The following is a 20,944-nucleotide window of genomic DNA, read 5'->3' as shown; positions in this document are numbered from 1 at the left end:
TGTGGATGGCGAATCTGTCAAACTGCTAACAAACCAACAAACAGAAGTTTAGTAACATGATCTCCTGATGGAGGGGGAACTGTCAGAGACACGTCATTAACATGTGAGCCGTGACTCCACTTTGAAACATGTTTATTATTTTTCCCTGTACGTTTTGTGTGCCTCAGATAAGAGGGCCTGCTCTGATGCACCAGCTCGTTAGCACTTCATGAGCTAACTCTTTGTGCCCGTTTGTCTGCAGGGCATTGCATTGGAGCCAGTCGAAGGAACGCAGGATGGAAACTGTTCTCTGGTGAAGACTGAAGCCACAGTGAAGTCCAGGAAGAGAACCGACGCCTCCACCCTGAAAACCAGGTAAAACTAGACTTAAGTGTTCAGGAGGAAAACTTCTTCCCACGTGTTCTGTGTTGACAGTAAGAATTTCACAGTAACGATGTTGTGTTTGATAAGTGGGCATGAGGTTGACGTGTGTGATGGTAGATGTTTACTGGCTGTTTAAATCGAGGCACGTTGTAATTTTCAGCCAGGAGGAGTCTGTGCGACGGGGCGTCTATTCTCCACAGGATCTTTACACTTTTCCAGTCACGCGTGTGGGCGAGTGCAGCTCGCTGAAGGTCACCATCCGCAACAACTCCCCCGACACTTATGAGGTAAGGCATGCCAGGAAAAAAAGTTTTGTCTTTTGTGCTTACAGCAGCAGAAAATTACACACAGACAGACCTGAAAACATCAGAAGTCGGTGTGAAAGCTGCTCCAGTCCAGAGTTTTTTATAGAAAACATCCATGTTTTTATCAGCAAAGTGGAAAATAATTTCAGGCCTTTGAGTTTGATAAAATTATTTTAACAGATTTTAAAGTTTTGAATTTTTTTTTTTTTTTTTTGAGTGAAACTAAATTTTCATCAGCTACTATTGAGAGCCGTTTGGTAATTTGTGCTTCTTCAGACAACCACACAAGTCTGACTTAAAGTAGTTTCCATCTCTGAGATTGATGAATTCATGCTCGAAATGTTGCATCTGTTGGTGGGTTTGGTAGGTATGTTTTCTTTGGGGGGGCATATATCATAGTCACACATGGCAAAAATAGTTTTTCCCATATTTCCAACTTTCCAATGGACTTTGTACAGGGTGTCCCCCAAATTTTTATTTTTTTTTGTCAGACACAAAGATATATGTGAGGATTTTCTTCCGATGTAGTTTGAGACTGATCCAATGAGGATGCCGCTTACAATCGATTAAAAGGGAAACCGGTGTAATTCTACTTTGAGACCAAATTGATGGTGCAAAACCCAACGACAATATCACTGTCATTTTACAGTTAGAAAAGCACCAGACAGAACGACAATATGGAGGATTGTAAAGATGTTTCAAACCGATAGAACTGTTCACAATCGTAACAAAGAGAGATCTGGCCGAATCAGAAGAGCGGTACACATATTGAGCACATCTTGTGAAGGCAAAACCTCTTACAGACTGAGGTGAAATTAGAAATGAACACCAGAGATATGCTTTGAGATGATATATGACCGATGTCCTGTGGCTTTATTTTTGTGGCACTTTTTGGAGACACTCTATACTAATCATGTGCACCAAAAGCTTTTATTTAGAAAAATAACCAAATCTAATATTAAAATAGTGACAAAATCACTTCTTTATACACTATCTCTTTTTGGCAAAAATACTCAGTTTGAGCGATCCGTATCCTGTTTATATACCCAGACAGGCAGACGACAACATTATTAGCTCCCCTATTAAATTTAACATTTTTTTCAGAATTTTCCCAAGTGCTTTCTTAACAAAGCAAGGAATTTTCAACACAGCATTTCTAAACATCCTTGCTTTGTGTTTGATGCTTATATTATTTTACTTTGCACACAGAAACAAAATTATTTCACAAAAAAATACCAGAGTCAAAATTAGCCCCATTAGGAGCTGGGGCCTCATGTATAAAAAGTGTGCTTACCCACAAAAACCTGGTTTATGTCTGTCTCCATTCAGATGTATCACAGTGAAATGACTGGAAATGTGCGGTGCAGTACACAAAAATCCTGGCTGGCATAGGCATGTTTCTACAGCTATTGTTCCACTGTGGACATGTACAGGTGATGCTGGGAACCGTTAATAGTGTGAAAACAAGAAATCATCAGTGATGACACTGACTACTTTCACATGCAGCCAATAACCCTTTCATAACCGGAATATTAGCAGTAACCCGGTTGCGCACAGTCACATAAACACCCGCAAAAACCCGAATATGCTCATATTCTGGTTTTTAAAAACCCGAATACATGACCCCTGGGTTACTCCTTTTCTAACCCTAATATCAGATCATATAAACGCGCCTCAGGATATCCCCATGTTCTGCGCATGTCCTATCTGCAAGGACTCTTGGTCTTTTGAGTATGGCAACTACTTGTATGTGGCGCGCGCAACCCACCGGACACCACAGAAGCAGAGATAAACAGCGCATTGTGTTCGGCGTCCTTATCAGGCGGGCCGGTCACGGTACCGGTCGGCATATTACCGCGATTGCTCTGCCTCCAATGCACTTACCATGTCTGCGGGCTCGGTAAGCACCGTAGCGGGCCACTCACACACCCCCCTCTGCTGTGCGGAGCTGCGCCAAATCTGGCAACAGGTCCAGAAACTACGGTCGCTGTTTTGATGCGGAGGCAGCCCGCAGGAGAGAAAAGTGAGAAAAATGTTAATGCCTGTTTGAGAAAAGTGTGTAGTGAGGGGTTTTATATGAAGCAGGATTACACGAAGCAGGATTTGCACGAACGCCAGACCAAATCAAGCACCGGTGGAAGACGTGCATCGCTGTTTAGATGGGGATATTCCAAATGATACCAGTGACCATGTATACAAGAGTAACTCTGTCTGCTTAAGCATGTAAACGGGTTATTCCTAATGATTCAGAAACCGGAATATTGACCTTAACCCAAATATTAACGGCATGTAAACGTAGTCACTGATCAACAGTTAAAGTAGACCTGCATTGAAATAAATGCAGTCAGATCTTTGGACCAAAAAATTACTTATATTTACACATAAGATCCTTCTGAATGTAGTAATGTAAATCTGCAAGCCCAGATCTGTCATTCAACGGAGAAATCTTCATTTAAAAATGACAAATTTACAGCTAAAATTTAGCCCTCCGCAAAACTGTCATCACAACCGGGACGCTGCCGAGACGTCAGGGAAAAGACCCTATCCCAGCATGCATTGTGCGCGCCAACTATAATTTGTGGATTTCTGTCAATTTGCATCTGCACCTTTTTCTTGTCTTATACGGAAGGATCTACTTTTTTAAAACTTCATATTGTCTTGTGGCACGTTTGGTGAGTACACATTTCTTTTATTTGTGCTTGAAAATTATTTTGGGACTTTTTCCATACGGCCGCTTGATTGAGTGGTGTCGCATTGAAAATCTACTGTCTTGCGCCTCCGGTGTTACCGTCGCGGGGTACAGAGGCGGGACCCGCGAAGAATCCAAGTCATTAAAAAGATATAAACGTCTCTCGGCGGTCACGGAGCTCTGTGGCTCTGATTACCGAGACGTGCGGCGCTGCGGAAAGTCTGTCCTTGCAGCAACAGGTGTCACCGGCTGCTCTGCATCAAAACAGCGAGCGTAGCGAACTTTTGCCAAGTTGGCTGCACCTCCATTCAGTAGACAGGGACGTGGTGCCGGCTGCACAGCAGACACGGGGGCGATCTGAGTGGCCCGTTTTGGCGTTTACGGAGCACGCAGACTCAGTAAGCGCAGCGGAGGCAGAGAGTGAAGCGTCGGGGAAGAACGTCGCCCGCTGTCGATGTTGCCGCTGATCTGAGCATGCAGAGCTGTATCTCACATTCATTGCAGCTTACTTTGGATGTTGAAACCAGGACGTGTATAACAGTAACATTACTAACAGATAAAATCAATTTCAATGCGGGATCGGACTGAAGGCGGGAGCGCTCCGTCTTCTGCCGGACTTCACTGCAATGTCCCAGATGTACAAACAGTTTTCGCTGAGGGCCAGATTTTAGCTGCAAATTTGTCATTTTTAAATGAAGATTTCTCTGCTGAATTACAAATTTGGGCTTGCAGATTTACTTTACTGCATTCATAAGGGTCTTATAAATACATATCAGCTATTTCTTTCTGAGATCTGACCACATTTATTTCAACGCAGGTCTACTTTAACACACCCACGTTTGCAATTATATGGGTGGATATAAAAGCACACGCAAAGTGATGCATAAAATGGCACTAACAGTGGCGTTGTTAAAGCACCTTGCAAATGGTGCAATCTGACGTGAGCGTGTATTCAGGGAACACAAGAATTTACTTGGAAATGACGATAATTGGTTCATAAACCATCATTCATTCAAATCTCACCCAGGTACATTCCAACATTACAGCGCATTTTGCAGCAAGAGCCGGTTTCCTGAATGTCATCAGAGCTATTGACTGCACACATGAAGGCACCATCACGAGTTTGTTTTTGTTAATAGGAAACATTTTCATTCCATCAGTGCTCAAACTACGCTCAGTGCGCAAACGATGAGGAACCGTCAAGACAGAAAGCAAAACGGAATACAGATGAATTGAGGTTGTCGCCAGGATTCATTCACATTTTTCAACAGTTTGAAAATTCAGGTCAAAGCACCAGCTACAGGAACGAAGCTGGACAACGGTTAAACGATGTCTCCGAAAGTCAACATAAATCCAGATTTCTTGTTTCGTTTTGGCTTCAGTGTCCTTCGTTAGTGCCGTGTGACTGGGGCTTCAATTCCATGTTCAGTGGGATGTACAAATCAAACGTGGATTCATGCCTACGCACACTTTGATACATCTGAATATATTTGTGCTTGCGCCTGATTCAAAGTTTTGGCGTACGCCAAGTATTAGTAGAAAGTCAATGCAAGTCTTTGTACATGAGGCCCTTTATCTTTTTGTTGAGCCACTGTTGTGCAATGATGCGCTATAACTTTGTGATGCTCAAAACTCAGAAAATCAAGTTAAAACCGAAGGTTATTTTAGAATGTACATGCAGTATAAAAACTTCACTCGGGGTTTGAGCTGTCACTTGAGAAAGCATCAAACGAAATCGGTTTAGACTGAAGAAAAATAATTGATGTTCACGAAGCAGGCGAAAGAGTTATCACAGTGTGTCCAAGTGTCAAGAACTGGAGTAATACATATCCTCTAGAAGTTCAAGGAAAGCCACACAGTACAGAACAAACCTGACAGAGGGAGGAAGACAAAGATTTCAATGATTCTGGAAAGAAAAGTAGTGAGAGACGTGTCTAAAGACTCAAGAACAACTGCCAGGACACGAGTGAATGACTTAGACAAGTCAGGAATTTTAGACACGAAGAAGACACTCACTAGAGCCCTGGACAGGAATGGACTGTGAGGTTGCCAACCACGAAAAGAAGAGACTCTTTCAAGCCAGGCTGATGTATGCTAAGGACAACCCAGAGACAGATTACGAATACTGGAACCATGTCCTTTGGTCAGATGAGACGAAACTAGAACTCTGTCCACAGAGACTTTGCTTATGTTTGGAGAAAGAAGGGAGAGGCTGATAACCCAAAGAACACCGTCCCACACTGAAACACCACGGCAAGATTATTATTCTGTGGAGATGCTTCGATGAATCTGGAACTGTGAATTTCCTCAAGGTGGAAGGAATCGTGAACAAAGGTGGATATGTGAATATTTTTTTCAAACATAACGACCCAAAACACATCACTCCTGGTGAAGAACCACCTCCAGAAGACCAAAGTGAACGTTACTGACTGGCCTGCACAAAGCATTAAATGATTCAAGGAATCTGGAGGAATTTCAGTGCATAAAGAGCAAGGGGACAAGCCCAAGGCGAACATCAATTTATTTAGTTTATATAGCGCCAAATCACCTCAAAGCTGCCTCAAGGTGCTTCACACAAGTAAGTTCTAACCTTACCAACCCCTAGAGCAAGTACACAGGTGACTGGTAAGGAAAAACTCCCTCTGATATTGAGGAAGAAACCTCAAGCATAGCAGACTCAAAGGGGTGACCCACTGCTTAGGCCATTCTAACAGTTAACAAGGTTTTTGCAAATCTTCACAAGCTGAAGAAACAGAAAACAAGAAATCAAACAATACAACTACAAAAGAAGACAAGATTCATTTGATGAGAAATCCACATAGGTGTTTGCACCACAGGATCATCCAGCAGTGCTCATGCTATTCAGTCCATTCCACACTCCACATCCGTTTAAGAAACTATTCAGTCATCAAATCCAGCCCGTCATCCGCACCTCGGACAGAGAGAAAAAAAAAAGCAGAGTCAGTCTGCCACAAACACTACACCTACGGTATCATTTATCATCATTCAGCAACAGGAAAGCAGAGAAAATACTGAGGTCATCCCCGGCCGCCAGCCCTAAGCTTCACTATGTAGCGCTTCACGGGCGCACCAAAATAAACTGTAAGGAATTACATTAATTTAATTATTTGGAATGAATGGCACCTCACATGGACACCAATTTAATGGAGTTAAGCCTCAAATGTGTTGTTGGCCTCACAGAGAGCACCAAAAATATGTAGCGAAAGTATTGTTAAACTCCCAAATTGAACTAAATTGGCCTCGACTTCATTTAATGGGTCACCAAAATAATTGTCAATTTTATTTTTATGATCTGGAGAAGGCGTTCGACCGTGTCCCTCAGGGCACCCTGTGGGGAGTGCTCCGGGAGTACGGGGTCCGGGGTCCTTTGCTAAGGGCTATCTGGTCCCTGTACGACCGCAGCAGGAGCTTGGTTCGCATTGCGGGTAGTAAGTCAAACCTGTTTCCAGTGCACGTTGGCCTCTGCCAGGGCTGCCCTTTGTCAGCGGTTCTGTTCATTATTTTTATGGACCGAAGTTCTAGGCGCAGCCAGGGTGTAGAGGGGGTCTGGTTTGGGAACCACAGAATCTCGTCTCTGCTGTTTGCGGATGATGTGGTTCTGTTGGCCTCGTCAACTCAGGACCTTCAGCGTGCACTGGGGCGGTTTGCAGCCGAGTGTGAAGCGTCCGGGATGAAAATCAGCACCTCCAAATCCGAGGCCATGGTTCTCGACCGGAAAAAGGTGCTTTGCCCTCTTCAGGTCGGTGGAGTGTCCTTGCCTCAAGTGGACGAGTTTAAGTATCTCGGGGTCTTGTTCACGAGTGAGGGACGGATGGAACGTGAGATCGATAGACGGATTGGTGCAGTGATGCGGTCGCTGTATCGGACCGTCGTGGTGAAGAGAGAGCTGAGTAGGGGGGCAAAGCTCTCGATTTACCGATCAATCTACGTTCCGATCCTCACCTATGGTCATGAGATTTGGCTCATGACCGAAAGAATGAGATCGCGAGTACAAGCGGCCGAGATGAGTTTGCTCCGCAGGGTGGCTGGGCGCTCCCTTAGAGATGGGGTGAGGAGCTCGGTCACTCGGGAGGAGCTCGGAGTCGAGCCGCTGCTCCTCCACGTCGAAAGGAGTCAGTTGAGGTGGCTCGGGCATCTTTCCGGATCCCCCCTGGACGCCTCGCTGGAGAGGTGTTCCGGGCACGTCCCACTGGGAGGAGGCCCCGGGGAAGACCCAGGACACGCTGGAGGGACTACATCTCTCGGCTGGCTTGGGGACGCCTTGGGGTTCCCCCGGAGGAGCTGGGGGTGTGTGTGGATCGGGAGGTCTGGGCGGCTTTGCTTGAGCTGCTGCCCCCGCGACCCGACTCCGGATAAAGTGGAAGAAAATGGATGGATGGATGGATGGATGGAATAATTATTTGATTAGAATAATATCTAATTACCTCAGGGCGCCACCTATTTAAAGCATAGGTACTTTAAACAACCATTAATTAATCAGTCTCAGATTAATAAATCTCAATTTAATTAATCAGTCTCGGGTCTGAAAGTCTGAATTCTACGATACGATTGACCAAGGGTTTCCTTCTGAACACAAAATGAACCACAGCAGAAATATTTACATTTTCTTTACAAATAAACAAGCAGTGAACAATTTACTGGCATTTTGAGTGGATAGTGATCAAATAAGTTAATTATGGACACAATTTGCTTAATCATGAGACATTGAAAGAAAATTTAAGAAAATTAAGAAAATTATTATCCAAGCATATGAATTAAGAAAATTATTATCCAAGCATATGAATAGGTTTAAAAAGAATCCACTTTGCATCCATTGACAACAAAACCCTTTTTCTGGAACCTTTAACTGGGTCACTTAGCTGATCCGTTGAAGAGATGGTTCGGATGAATCGTCCATCCATCGTTGATGTCTTAGGCTCTTTGCAGTGTGAGCTCACGTGGGTCAGGGGTTAATCCAGCGGTCGCCCTGGTGATCCCAAGGATTTAGTCGGCTGGTTTTACCGACAGGATGGCTGCTTGCAGTCAGGTTGTCAACTTGCTGGACTCCAGAGGTGGAAGGCATTTGTTGAAAGTGGGCTCTGGTAGCTTTTAAAAAGTTTGTTGGAGTCAGATTAGAAGTGTTAGGAAAAAAGTTTAAACTTTAAGAGCATTGTAAAGTACAGAAAAGGAAAGTTGCTTTTCTGTAAATTCACTATTATTTTGAAAAGTTCAGCTCGGAGGTTCTCTTAAAAATTTGAAAGACTTGACGAACCGTAAAAAGCGTCAGGCTATTAATTTGTCAAAGTTATCAAAAGTGAATGAATGAATGAAGCCACTTTGTAGCTTAGCTTGGCTAGTATGGGGCCTTGTTGGCCCAAAAATAAAGTGTGTGTGTGAGTGTGAGAGAGAGAGAGACTGTTCTAAGTTTTTAAAGGGGACTTATGTCATTAAACTCCACCCATTTAGGATATATAATTTCACAGAAATTAGAGAGACAAAGAAATGATTCAACTATTTAAACACATTAACTATTTTAGCATACTATTTGTTCTAAGACATTTTTGGGATGAATATAACATTATTAAAGGCTTAATCACATCCGACACGCACCACTTGGTTAACAGAATATTTCATTATCAAAACATGGATACGTCAGAAACATCACATTTAAACACAACAGCAGTTACAAAGAACACGTCAATTAAATGGAATACATGCGCAACATTACAAGTTTTTATATATGCATAAAATAAAATACTGTTCTCCTGCATTTAAACAAAAGGTCTTTTTCTTCACTTAGAGCTAGAGATAAAGCTGGTTGTCAAGGCTTAAAGTTTATGACCACATTTTATCATAAAAGAGATCCTCTTGCACTGTCTGGAGAGGTTCTGGCCTTGACGTGAGGCCATAAAGGTGGATTCTCCTGGCCTGGGGAAGTTCAGATTCTGACATGAAGCAATTATAATGTCATGTAATTCATAGTGACTGAAATTTAACCAATAAACAAGCAAGGGCTCCTTTGAAGAACTCTGAGTTACAGTTCTGTTGTGATGGGGCCACAGTGTGGAGGCCCACAGGGATGTCTCCAAAGCTTATGTCTAGATGGAACCAGGGGTTTCCCAGTTAGGAATGAAACACACAGTCGCTCCTCAGTTCAAAACCTCAGGTTTTTGTTGAGAAAGCATTAATGTATTTATTTAATTAGGGCACAACGAGACCATGCGCTACAACTAATAGACCCAGAATTTAGATGAAGTTGAGACCGAGACCTGCTCCGTTTACTAACAGAATGAACTTAAAGGATAGGAAGCATAGTACCATGCTTTGGCAGTATGTTAGCCATCCGAGAGGGAGAATAAATGCATCTTAAGTATGGACTTGAATGTCTCTACAGAATCTGACTGTTTTATTGCCGTAGGAAGATCATTTCACAAAACAGGTGCACGATAAGAGAAAGCTCTGTGGCCGGCGGACCTTTTTATTCACCCTAGGGACACAAAGTAGTCCTGCACCCTGAGAACGCAGAGCCTGGGCCGGTACATAGGGTTTAATTAGGTCCGCTAAGTAGGCAGGTGCTAGTCTGTGAATAACTTTATAGGTTAATAGCAGAACATTAAAATCTGATCTCGCAGAGACATTGGTGATCTCCGATCCCTCAGACCACACTGTATCAGAAGTTATTCATCAATAGCTGATATAACCACATTGGCAACTAATTACCGTAATTTCTGGAATAAAGCCGCTAGTTTTTTCAAACTGCGGCTTTTACAATGCAGCTAATTTATGGATTTTTACAGGTTTTTTCACAAGTAGAAATTTGTCATTGATGCTGTCAAATGATTTCCTGAAAGCTGCATTCCTCATGCGTGTAAATTCACACACAGTGTAAATATAAGGTCTTACCTGTTTGTTTTCTTAAAGAAAAGTCCCTTCCCAGCACTTTGTGCCAGATTTGTGCTGTCAGATCAGTTAGTGGAGCGGAGCCTTCTCCCCCCTCCTTCCACACCAGTTCTCTGTTTTGGTGCAACAAGTCGAAAAAGTCACAGCGCCTCATTAACGACTCATTTACCACAGACTCTATCTGATCCTGGCTGCACATGATGAAATCTCAGGAAAAAGTTAAAATTACTCAGTTCTCTGTGTGGAGCGGAGAAGCTGCGCGACGCCGTGTGTGGACTGGATGACGTTCGTGTCAATATTTACGTGTCACCTTCAGGGGAAAAAATTTTTACAGTATGTATTTAACAAATGCGGGTTATTTACGTACAGTTTCTTTTTTCTTTTTAAAATTGGTGGGTGCAGCTAATATTCAGGTGCGCTCTATAGTCCGGAAATTACGGTACTTTAGTAAACTCATTCATTCATTCATTATTGGTTTATTTAACAGGGACAATGCATATTAATGAACGTACAATTGTATAGAAACCATTGTTAATCACTACGATACGGGGTTACATTCACAAATGCCAATTAAATCTTTACTGTTTGTTAAACAAAAGCCTTATTAACCTTGTTCAGAAGTGGTGTTGACTTCTCTAGGTTCAGATGCATCTGTGTTGGATCATCTCAGAGCTGAAACATGTATTGTGGTCACACGAATCAGTATTAAGCATCTTTTTGGAAGAAATGGAAGCCGTGTGCTCTGGACCAAAGATGAAAAGGACCATCCAGACTGTTATCAGCAACAAGTCTAAAAGCCAGGGTCTGTTATGGTATGAGGTTGTGTCCATACCCTTAGAAAAGTTAATTTACTTATGTGATGGCAGCATTCATGCAGAAAAGTGCATTGAGGTTTTAGAGCAACATGCAGTTGTATGCAAAAGTTTGAGCACCCCTGCTAATTTTCATGATTTTTCCTTTATAAATCATTGGTTGTCTGGATCAGCAATTTCAGTTAAATATATCATATAGCAGACGAACACACTGATATTTGAGAAGTGAAATGAAGTTTCTAGGATTTACAGAAAGTGTGTAATAATTTTCATACAGTCTGTAATAAAACAGAAATCCAAAGTACTGGAAATGTAAGAATTACTTTTTTGCCATTTTCTACACCATCCCAACTTTCTCTGATTTGTGGTTGTAAATCAGACAGCAGGGGCCTGTACTACGAAGCGGGGTTACTGGCTTATCAGGGTAACTTTGGGAGTAAGTTGATGACGTGTGGAGTAACTTCCCGGCTAACCCGTACTACGAAAGGTGGATAGGTTTCCACCGAGGCATGCTGCCACGGCAACTTACGCCGTGCGGCAAACCTGCGCCGAGCAGGTTATGTTCCAGGATTAGCTTGAGGTTTTCGCTTAACCACTCCCTTTATAAGTACCGTCCATCCACCTTCAATCACTCCGAAGACAATTCTGGCCTACCTGGATGATCCGTTTGATATTGGGGCACAAATTGTGAGGGGCTCTCTTCGCAGGGCGAGAGTTTTTAAAGACCGCCAGAATCCGCTGACATACCCGGACGATATTCTCTATGAAAGATATTGATTCTCAGCCGAGGGAATTCGTCATCTTTGTCAGCTGATCGGGTCAGAAGTTTGTAACCCATCACCCATCGTACACTGTAAAAAAAAAAAGACTTGTTTTTACAGGAAAACATTGGCAGCTGTGGTCACCAGGGAATTCCTGCAAAAAATACAGCAGTTAAATGTACAAAAAAGAGAGCTCTTGTTTGTAGATTTAACAGTTCCTTTAATGTGAGTCAGCCGTGGTTCATTCACTGTAAATCCATATACATATTACACTCAACAAAAATATAAACGCAACACTTTTGGATTTGCTCCCATTTTGTATGAGATGAACTCAAAGATCTAAAATTTTTTCCACATACACAATATCACCATTTCCCTCAAATATTGTTCACAAACCAGTCTAAATCTGTGATAGTGAGTACTTCTCCTTTGCTGAGATAATCCATCCCACCTCACAGGTGTGCCATATCAAGATGCTGATTAGACACCATGATTAGTGCACAGGTGTGCCTTAGACTGTCCACAATAAAGGCCACTCTGAAAGGTGCAGTTTTGTTTTATTGGGGGGGATACCAGTCAGTATCTGGTGTGATCACCATTTGCCTCATGCAGTGCAACACATCTCCTTCACATAGAGTTGATCAGGTTGTCAGTTGTGGCCTGTGGAATGTTGGTTCCACTCCTCTTCAATGTCTATGCGAAGTTGCTGGATATAGGCAGGAACTGGTACACGCTGTCGTATACGCCGGTCCAGAGCATCCCAAACATGCTCAATGGGTGACATGTCGGTGAGTATGCCGGCCATGCAAGAACTGGGACATTTTCAGCTTCCACGAATTGTGTACAGATCCTTGCAACGTGGGGCCGTGCATTATCCTGCTGCAACATGAGGTGATGTTCTTGGATGTGGCACAACAATGGGCCTCAGGATCTCGTCACGGTATCTCTGTGCATTCAAAATGCCATCAGTAAAATGCACCTGTGTTCTTCGTCCATAACAGATGCCTGCCCATACCATAACCCCACCGCCACCATGGGCCACTCGATCCACAACATTGACATCAGAAAACCGCTCACCCACACGACGCCACACACGCTGTCTGCCATCTGCCCTGGACAGTGTAAACTGGGATTCATCCGTGAAGAGAACACCTCTCCAACATGCCAAACGCCAGCGAATGTGAGCATTTGCCCACTCAAGTCGGTTTACGACGACGAACTGGAGTCAGGTCGAGACCCCGATGAGGACGACGAGCATGCAGATGAGCTTCCCTGAGACGGTTTCTGACAGTTTGTGCAGAAATTCTTTGGTTATGCAAACCGATTGTTTCAGCAGCTGTCCGAGTGGCTGGTCTCAGACGATCTTGGAGGTGAACATGCTGGATGTGGAGGTCCTGGGCTGGTGTGGTTACATGTGGTCTGCGGTTGTGAGGCTGGTTGGATGTACTGCCAAATTCTCTGAAATGCCTTTGGAGACGACTTATGGTAGAGAAATGAACATTCAATACACGAGCAACAGCTCTGGTCGACATTCCTGCTGTCAGCATGCCAATTTTACGCTCCCTCAACTCTTGCGACATCTGTGGCGTTGTGCTGTGTGATAAAACTGCACCTTTCAGAGTGGCCTTTTATTGTGGACAGTCTAAGGCACACCTGTGCACTAATCATGGTGTAATCAGCATCTTGATATGGCACACCTGTGAGGTGGGATGGATTATCTCAGCAAAGGAGAAGTGCTCACTATCACAGATTTAGACTGGTTTGTGAACAATATTTGAGGGAAATGGTGATATTGTGTATGTGGAAAAGTTTTAGATCTTTGAGTTCATCTCATACAAAATGGGAGCAAAACCAAAAGTGTTGCGTTTAGATTTTTGTTGAGTGTATGTCTGTAATGTTATCTACTGTGCTGCTGTATGTTTAACAGGAATTCCCCGGTAACCACAGCTGCCAGCGTTTTCCTGTAAAAACAAGTCATTTTTTTTTTACAGTGTTGCAATGCCCCGACGATCGAGCAGATAATGTGCCTTGTGCCCGTTTTGCCAGTGGACAATTTATGTATTCCATCGGTGATGCTGAACATCTGAGATTCGCAAGGTAGTACTTGCTCTATCTAAAGTGTTGGATGCATTTGTCATTTTCCCTGGCCATTTATCCGCAATGCAAATCAAAGAAGGGTTTTATGCAATCGCGGGTAATTACTAATATCAAAATAGGTCTAATGCATGTCCATTAATTAGGCGAAGTGGGGCTTATCAAGCTATGAATATAAACCTACCGTTCTGAAGGATGTTTTTATATTTCATCTTCACCTGCCGACAGGTGCGTTTGGCACTGCTATTGCATCTGAAATATTGACAGGATTAGGAATAGCAATCATACAGTCAAGGTAGCCTATTTAGGAAACATTAAATTAACCAAACATTTATTAGTAGGCCTATGCCCACCTCTGAATCGTGTTGCATTTGGCCGTAATTAATGAAAGAGGGTCATTTTTTTTACACATATTAGACATTCCACAGGTTAATTATCTGTAACAGATTTGGAGAACAGTTGAATTGTTCTTACGCATTTACCCGATCAGCAATACGTTGCCAACAAGCCTGTCTTGCTTTATTGGCAGACGATGTGTTCGATTTCCCCCTTAACGTTAATTTAAATTCCTCGTAGCTCCGCATAATAATCGTGCATTCTTCTTCGGTAATGTAAGGTGACCTCGCCATCATTGAAAATGGTGACGTGTGCTGCAACCCGCCCCTTTTATGTGAACGCGCACATACTCCAGTTAGGTTAACACAGGTTCAACAAATCAACATCTTATTCAGCGTCGTAGTACCGATTAACACCACTTGAGAAAACCAGGTTTTGTCAACCCCGGTTTAAGAGGTTGACCCTGGGTAACATCTGAGTAAGTTAACCCCGCTTCGTAGTACAGGCCCCAGGTGTTACTGCATGATGTTCACATACATTTAATGCGAAAGTGTAAATCAGTTCTACTATCAAATTATCTACATATTTACATTTTCAGATGACATTTTGTGGTTTCACAATTTAAATTGAGCATAAGCATTTTAAACTTAGATACTGGTTCAATATTTGGGATTTCTCCACATTTTCCTTATAAAATATCTATATTATAATAGCCAAAGTGGCCTGTGTGTGCATGAGTGTTGTATGGCTTTGATCATGGAGAAAATGAGGAGAGCTGACATTTTCTGTTTGGTATGCTTGTGTATTTTGGATCAAAGATGAACGCTGCGAAAACAGAAAGCTGATAGGACTAATATTTTAGAGGAGTTAGTGATATTAGCTAACAACAGTGAACAATATACATTGTGCTGCAATGCACCGTGGGAGTTCGTGGTTTGGGGGGTTTTAAATGTTATTGTGGTGCATATTAGTTTAACAGTGTTGTTAGTGTTATTGATTTATTGTGTTTTTGTAGTTCAGTTGGTTTAGTCAGTTTAAGTGTCGTGTTTGCCGTTACCATGGGAAGTGTAGTGCGTTTGATGTCTTCCACCACCGTCTGTTTGTGGGTGAGATTTTCGTTGTTCCACACAGCTCGACACAATATTAAAAGAGAAGTGGTATCTGTGTACATGTCTGCCTACATGTGTATAACTTTGATCATGGGCAAACTGTGGAGAGCTGACATTTGCCCTTTGGTATGCTTATGTATTTTGGGTCAAGGATGAATGCCACTTAAATGGAACGCTGATAGGGCTAATATTTTTTTGAGAAACTATGGATATTAGCTAACAACACTGAACAATGAACATTGATAATTACAGTCTGGACTCACACGCCATTCCAGCAGGGGGCGGTAAATCATAAATATATTAAAAGCTGCATGATTTTTTTATTTAATTTTTTTAGTAAGTTCAATGTAATTACATAATATAATTGTAAATATGTTAAAAATGCATCAATGACACAAGAAAGTGAAAACACATTATTCCTTTGTGGTCCATTTAAAAAATAAAAATGACAATCGAAGTAATAAAATAATAATGATAATAATAATAATAGTGTGTATATGACAACAAGAACCTAAACAATTTATAAATACATTATGACAGTAAATGAACATAAACATTATGCAATTAACAAAAAATAAAAGGGTTGAGTTCTTCCTTTAAAAACTGTTTCGGTTTAAGGTTCTTAAAACATTCTGGACTTACGCGCCATTCTAACTCATTATACAAGCTTTGCTTAATTTATTGCAACCCTTGAAAAATGTCAGCTACATATTTTATAAACATTACCCAATCTAGAGCCCGTAGATCCTCACAGGCAACACGCTAGTTATTAATTATAATTATTATATTCTTATTATTGTTTTTTGACTTTGACCTGCAAATAACAGATCAAATAGAAATAAATAATTGTCGTTATGTTGAACATTTTATGAGACAAACCTCAAGAATATATTAAGAATGTTAAAAAAAAAAAAATAGCACACACTCCTGAGAGGTGAGCTTTACTCAGATTTAAATTTAATTTTACGTGCAAACACAACAGCCTGCATGTGCGCTGTTGGTGCTAGTCACTGCTGATGTATTAATGATGAGCTAATATGAGTTTTCAGAGATTTCATATTGAATGCTGAAGATTGTTTATTCTGTGTGCTGTTGAGCGTTTGCACGAGTGTGTTTTCTGATTGATAAATGTAATAATCCCCAATAATGGTTGTGCGTTGCATGGATTTGGTGTTTGATGTTTGGCTTCTCTAATTGACTTGCAGCTGAAATTTGTAAAGCCTACTGAGCCGTTCCACCTCAAGCATTCCAAATATTCACTCAGGTGAGTCATGTCTCTAATACCTTTTTTTTTTTTTTTTTTTTTTTTTTTTTTTTTCCCCCATTCACAGCAGGCTGGTCAACATGTCTTTGTCTGACGTGTCTTCACCTAATTCGGTATACTTCCTGTCAAGCAGTCACTTTAGAGCTGATGTTCAGGATTACAGTGACTTTAAAAAGGAGTCACCGTGTCCTTTAATGTGTCTTTATAGGTTCATGATGTGATCAAAAGGTTTCTCTTATTCATCTTTAAGTCTGCTTTAATTCTCGTGTGAAATTCTTGCTCATGCCTCTGTAGTACTGGACTGAGAGTAAATCCACTTTACCTGAAGTGACTGAACGTGTGTGCTACATATCTGTTTTGCAAAGTGATTCGAGCCACTTGATATGAAGTATTTGCACATGAAAGGCTGCAAACTCAACCTTTCCTGAACAGTGACCATCATGGCAGCAAGTATGCAGTGCATCCAGAAAATATTCACAGCGCTTTACTTTTCCACATTTTATATTACAGCCTTGTTCTGAAATGGTATTAATTTATTTTTCCCCTTCAAAATTTCTACTCACAACACCCCATAATGACATGAGGAAAGAAACTTTTTTTTTTTAATTGCAAATTAATTAAAAATAAAAAACTAAGAAATCATATGTACATAAATATTTACACACTTTGCTCAATACTTTGTTGATGCACCTTTGGCAGCAATTACAGCCTCACATCTTCTTGAATATGATGCCACAAGCTTAGTGCACCTATCTTTGGGCAGTTTTGTCCATTCCTCTTTGCAGCACCTCTCAAGCTCCATCAGGTTGGATGGTGAGCGTCGGTGCGCAGACATTTCAGATCTCTCCAGAGATGTTCAGTCAGATTCAGGTTTCTCATGGTCTGAGAGTCCTTCAGGTGCCTTTTGTCAAACTCCACGTGGGCTGTCATATACCTTTTACTAAGGAGTGGCTTCTGTCTGGCCACTCTTCTGTCTGGCCTGATTGGTGGATTGCTGCAGATGTTTGTCCTTCTGAAAGGTTCTCCTCTGTCCACAGAGGAATGCTGGAGCTGTGACAGACCAATCAGGTTCTTGGTCACCTCCCTGACTAAGGTCTGTCTCCCCCATCACTCAGTTTAGACGGGCAGCCAGCTCTAGGAATAGTAGAACCATCTCAAGGGTGATCATGGAACAGGATGCACCTGAGCTCAATTTTGAGCTTCATGCAAAGGCTGTGAATGCTTATGTGCATGTGATTTCTTACTTTTTTATTTAAATATGTTTGCTTTTTTTCACATTGTCATTATGGGGTATTGCGTGTAGAATTCTGAGGAAAAAATGAGTTTCCTCCATGTTGGAATAAGACTAGCATAATGTGGAAAAAGTGAAGTGCTGTGAATACTTTGTGGATCCACTGTAAAAGGCATTTTTGCAAGTCAAGTATGCACTATATTATCAGAGTATCATTACAAAGTATCAGACAGTACAGTACGATGAGGCTGGTCCAACAGTGGTACTGTGATTTTCTGTTTAAAATTTGTCCTTTCCTGAACAAGCACATGCAGTGAAAGTGAGGCCAAGAGATAGTAATCATGTTCATGAATGTACTTTGCTTGCTCATGGAGGCCACTTCAGATACACCAGGATGTGTTTCAAGATTTGATTTGATCATTTATTTAGTCCCCATGGGGGCAATTCAGGTGCAGTCAGCAGTAAAAATTACATTACATTCATAAAACCACATCATACAAATTCATAAAAAACATAAAAAACAAAAACACAGCAGAATAAATATATAAAACAAGAGCCCAGAAATAAGGTGCGAGTCAGTATAGACTTAAGTGCAACAGTGAGTCCTTAGGTGTTATTTAGGAGAGCAATGGCTGTGGGAATGAGTTTTTTTAGTCTGTTGACTAAAGAATGTCCTTTCCTGAACATTTAGCAACATGAGTGGGGATTTTTTTTTTTTTTTTTTTTTTTTTTTTTTGCAGCCTTTCCAGTGGAAAAAGTCCAATAATATGATGTGAGTTATCAGAATCATAGCTGATGTCTGGTAATGAGTTTGCTGTGGGAACATCCAGAATGAGGGATGAGACATCTGAGCAGGACCGTGCAGCCTGCTGCAGATGGTGGAGGACCAGTGTGAGCATTCTGCACAGATTTTATCACTTATTTTAAAGGTTGTTTAGCTTTACAACTTCACATCAAGGATCACTCATCAATCGCTGTAAATGGCGTAAGATACCAGTCTCTGCGTTTCCTCTGATTGTCTGTGGCTCCATGGGGAATTTTATAAAGTACTAAAACGACTGTTAACCATCCAGGTGGGAAAAGTCAGTTTCAGGTCACTTCAGACTTGTAATTTGAACAAAACTCCTGGAAACCTTCATTCTGTTGAGGGGAAAAAAAAAAAACCTCACACTGAAGGTCCAGAGGTGGTGTTGTGCCCACCTGAGTGTGTAAAGGTGTTTAAAGCTGATTAAAGTAAGATAAGTTAAAATTGAGTTTTGTCATACAGGAATAAAAGTGAATTAATTTAAAACTCCTGATGAGCTTTTGTGGCTGATAACAGGACAATTGACAGATGTTTGCATTGCACAGCACTGCCACCTTGTGGGTAGAAGGGGGTAACCGGTGAAGTAACAAGATGCAGCTGTGTAACGACAGTGATCCGTATTCTTGCTCAGGTTCGTGTTCTGACATTTCTCCTTCTTCTCCTTCTTCTTCTTCTCCACCTATTAGACCTCAACACTACCTGAAGCTCCCCGTCCAGTTCAAGCCCACTTCTGCAGGCAGACACGCCGGCCTGCTGCTCATCGAGTTCCACACAAATGGAAGTGTGGTTATCCAGCTAACAGGTGAGGCGTCGCTTTGAACTTATCACCGCTGCTGCACCTCCACAGGGCAGCTGGATTTGGGTCGACGCCGCCGTCTCTGCAGGGCCCACAGGAGAGGAGCAGTTAAAGCCTTCGAGACCACATCCACCCCACCATGATCAGACTCTCATGTGGGCAGCTAGACTCTGAGAAACATTTGTGCTGGAGCTGAACGATTCAGTTTCCATCAGCTGATCGTGGATCGTGCCACGAGGCCACACTGCTGTGACCGAAACCTGGGTACTCAGTCACACGTGAACATGTTGTTCTCTTCTGTGGTTCCTGATACTTTAAGTCTCATTACACTGGTGAAGTTCTGGAGCTACCTGGAGTAACGATAAGTCAGTCAAACAGTAAGTCAAACAGTAATTCCAGTGGCAGTAAAGTTGTGCTCTACTTTCAGCTCTACCTGAAAAATTAGCTCTCATTGTAATTCTGGTACCATAGAAATCAGCCTTCTGTTATGAGTTATTTATTTATTTTTGAGTTGATTTGGTTGCAGTCCTTTCCAACTTGCAGGAATGAACCCTTCAAAGACTCCTCAGAGTCAATCTGAGGGCTCTGACCTTTAGGGGCTTTTTTTTTTTACTTGCCAAAATCCAGTCTGTGTTTTGTTCAATTTGACCAAATGCTCATAATCCCAAATTATTCTGTTTGCAGTGATAAGAAGTAAGTAAAAAGTTTGACATTTTTGTGATTGTGGAAACAGCCCGACTCTCTCTGTACTAATCGATTGGCTATAACCTTTGGTTTTTATTGGATAAATTTAAAGATGCAGTGGAATTTCCTCAGATTCTAATCATTCAAATGTCAGACGAATTTTAGAACTCCTCTCTGGGTGTTATTTTAACAAAACTAACTATACATTTATCTATTTAAAAAAAAACTCAGCTGTTAGTCACATGACTCATCTCTCTGTTAAATTGATTGCAGTTTGATTTAGAGAAAGATGGACCTGGGTCAGATTATTATTTTATAATTTATTTCTGACAACTAACAGATTTATCATTAGTTTTGGTTCTAATCTAGGGTGCCTTTTTTCTGAATTTGTGCTCCTTTTATCGTGAGTTCAAGATTAACTAAGGCAGAAATTGACATCATTTTCCCTGTAGCAGCGGATGCTCATCAGCGACCTTTGTCTGTGCCAGGTGGTTGACTTCCCAGCAAACGTCTGGTTTCCAAGCGGTCCAGATGTACTTAATTTGGTGACGATGGGGCCAACATTAGACCTGGTTAATGTTTATTACACGGCTAAGAGAGTTTCCTCTGATGGGGCTTTTGTTCGGCAGCTTTCCAGACCCACTTGCTGCGGTTTACATGGCGCTAATCGCTGTTCCAGTCACACAAAATGAGATCTCCATTTCTTCTCTTGCTCTGGGACAAATGGCCCTAAATGGCTCAGAGGTACTGGATTCACATCATAAATAAACAGGTTTGGGACCTGGACTGCCTCTG

At 41.8% G+C, this 20,944-nt stretch overlaps 1 protein-coding gene across 1 annotated transcript in view; it reads left to right on the top strand.

Annotated features, from left to right (window-relative positions):
- Window positions 1–19,870, top strand: part of cep192 (centrosomal protein 192) — a 174,309-nt gene extending 154,439 nt beyond the window's left edge. Inside the window, 4 exon segments of the mRNA XM_034173891.1 lie at window positions 242–354; window positions 524–650; window positions 16,575–16,633; window positions 19,356–19,870. Coding sequence (XP_034029782.1) covers window positions 242–354; window positions 524–650; window positions 16,575–16,633; window positions 19,356–19,488 — 432 coding nt within the window. The 3' untranslated portion in view covers window positions 19,489–19,870.
- Window positions 19,871–20,944: the final 1,074 nt, after the last annotated feature.

This window comes from Thalassophryne amazonica, chromosome 7, assembly GCF_902500255.1.
Source record: "Thalassophryne amazonica chromosome 7, fThaAma1.1, whole genome shotgun sequence".
NCBI classification, from domain to species: domain Eukaryota; kingdom Metazoa; phylum Chordata; class Actinopteri; order Batrachoidiformes; family Batrachoididae; genus Thalassophryne; species Thalassophryne amazonica.
Note: the sequence above shows the minus strand (reverse complement) of the source record. Positions and strands in the feature narration are given on the sequence as shown.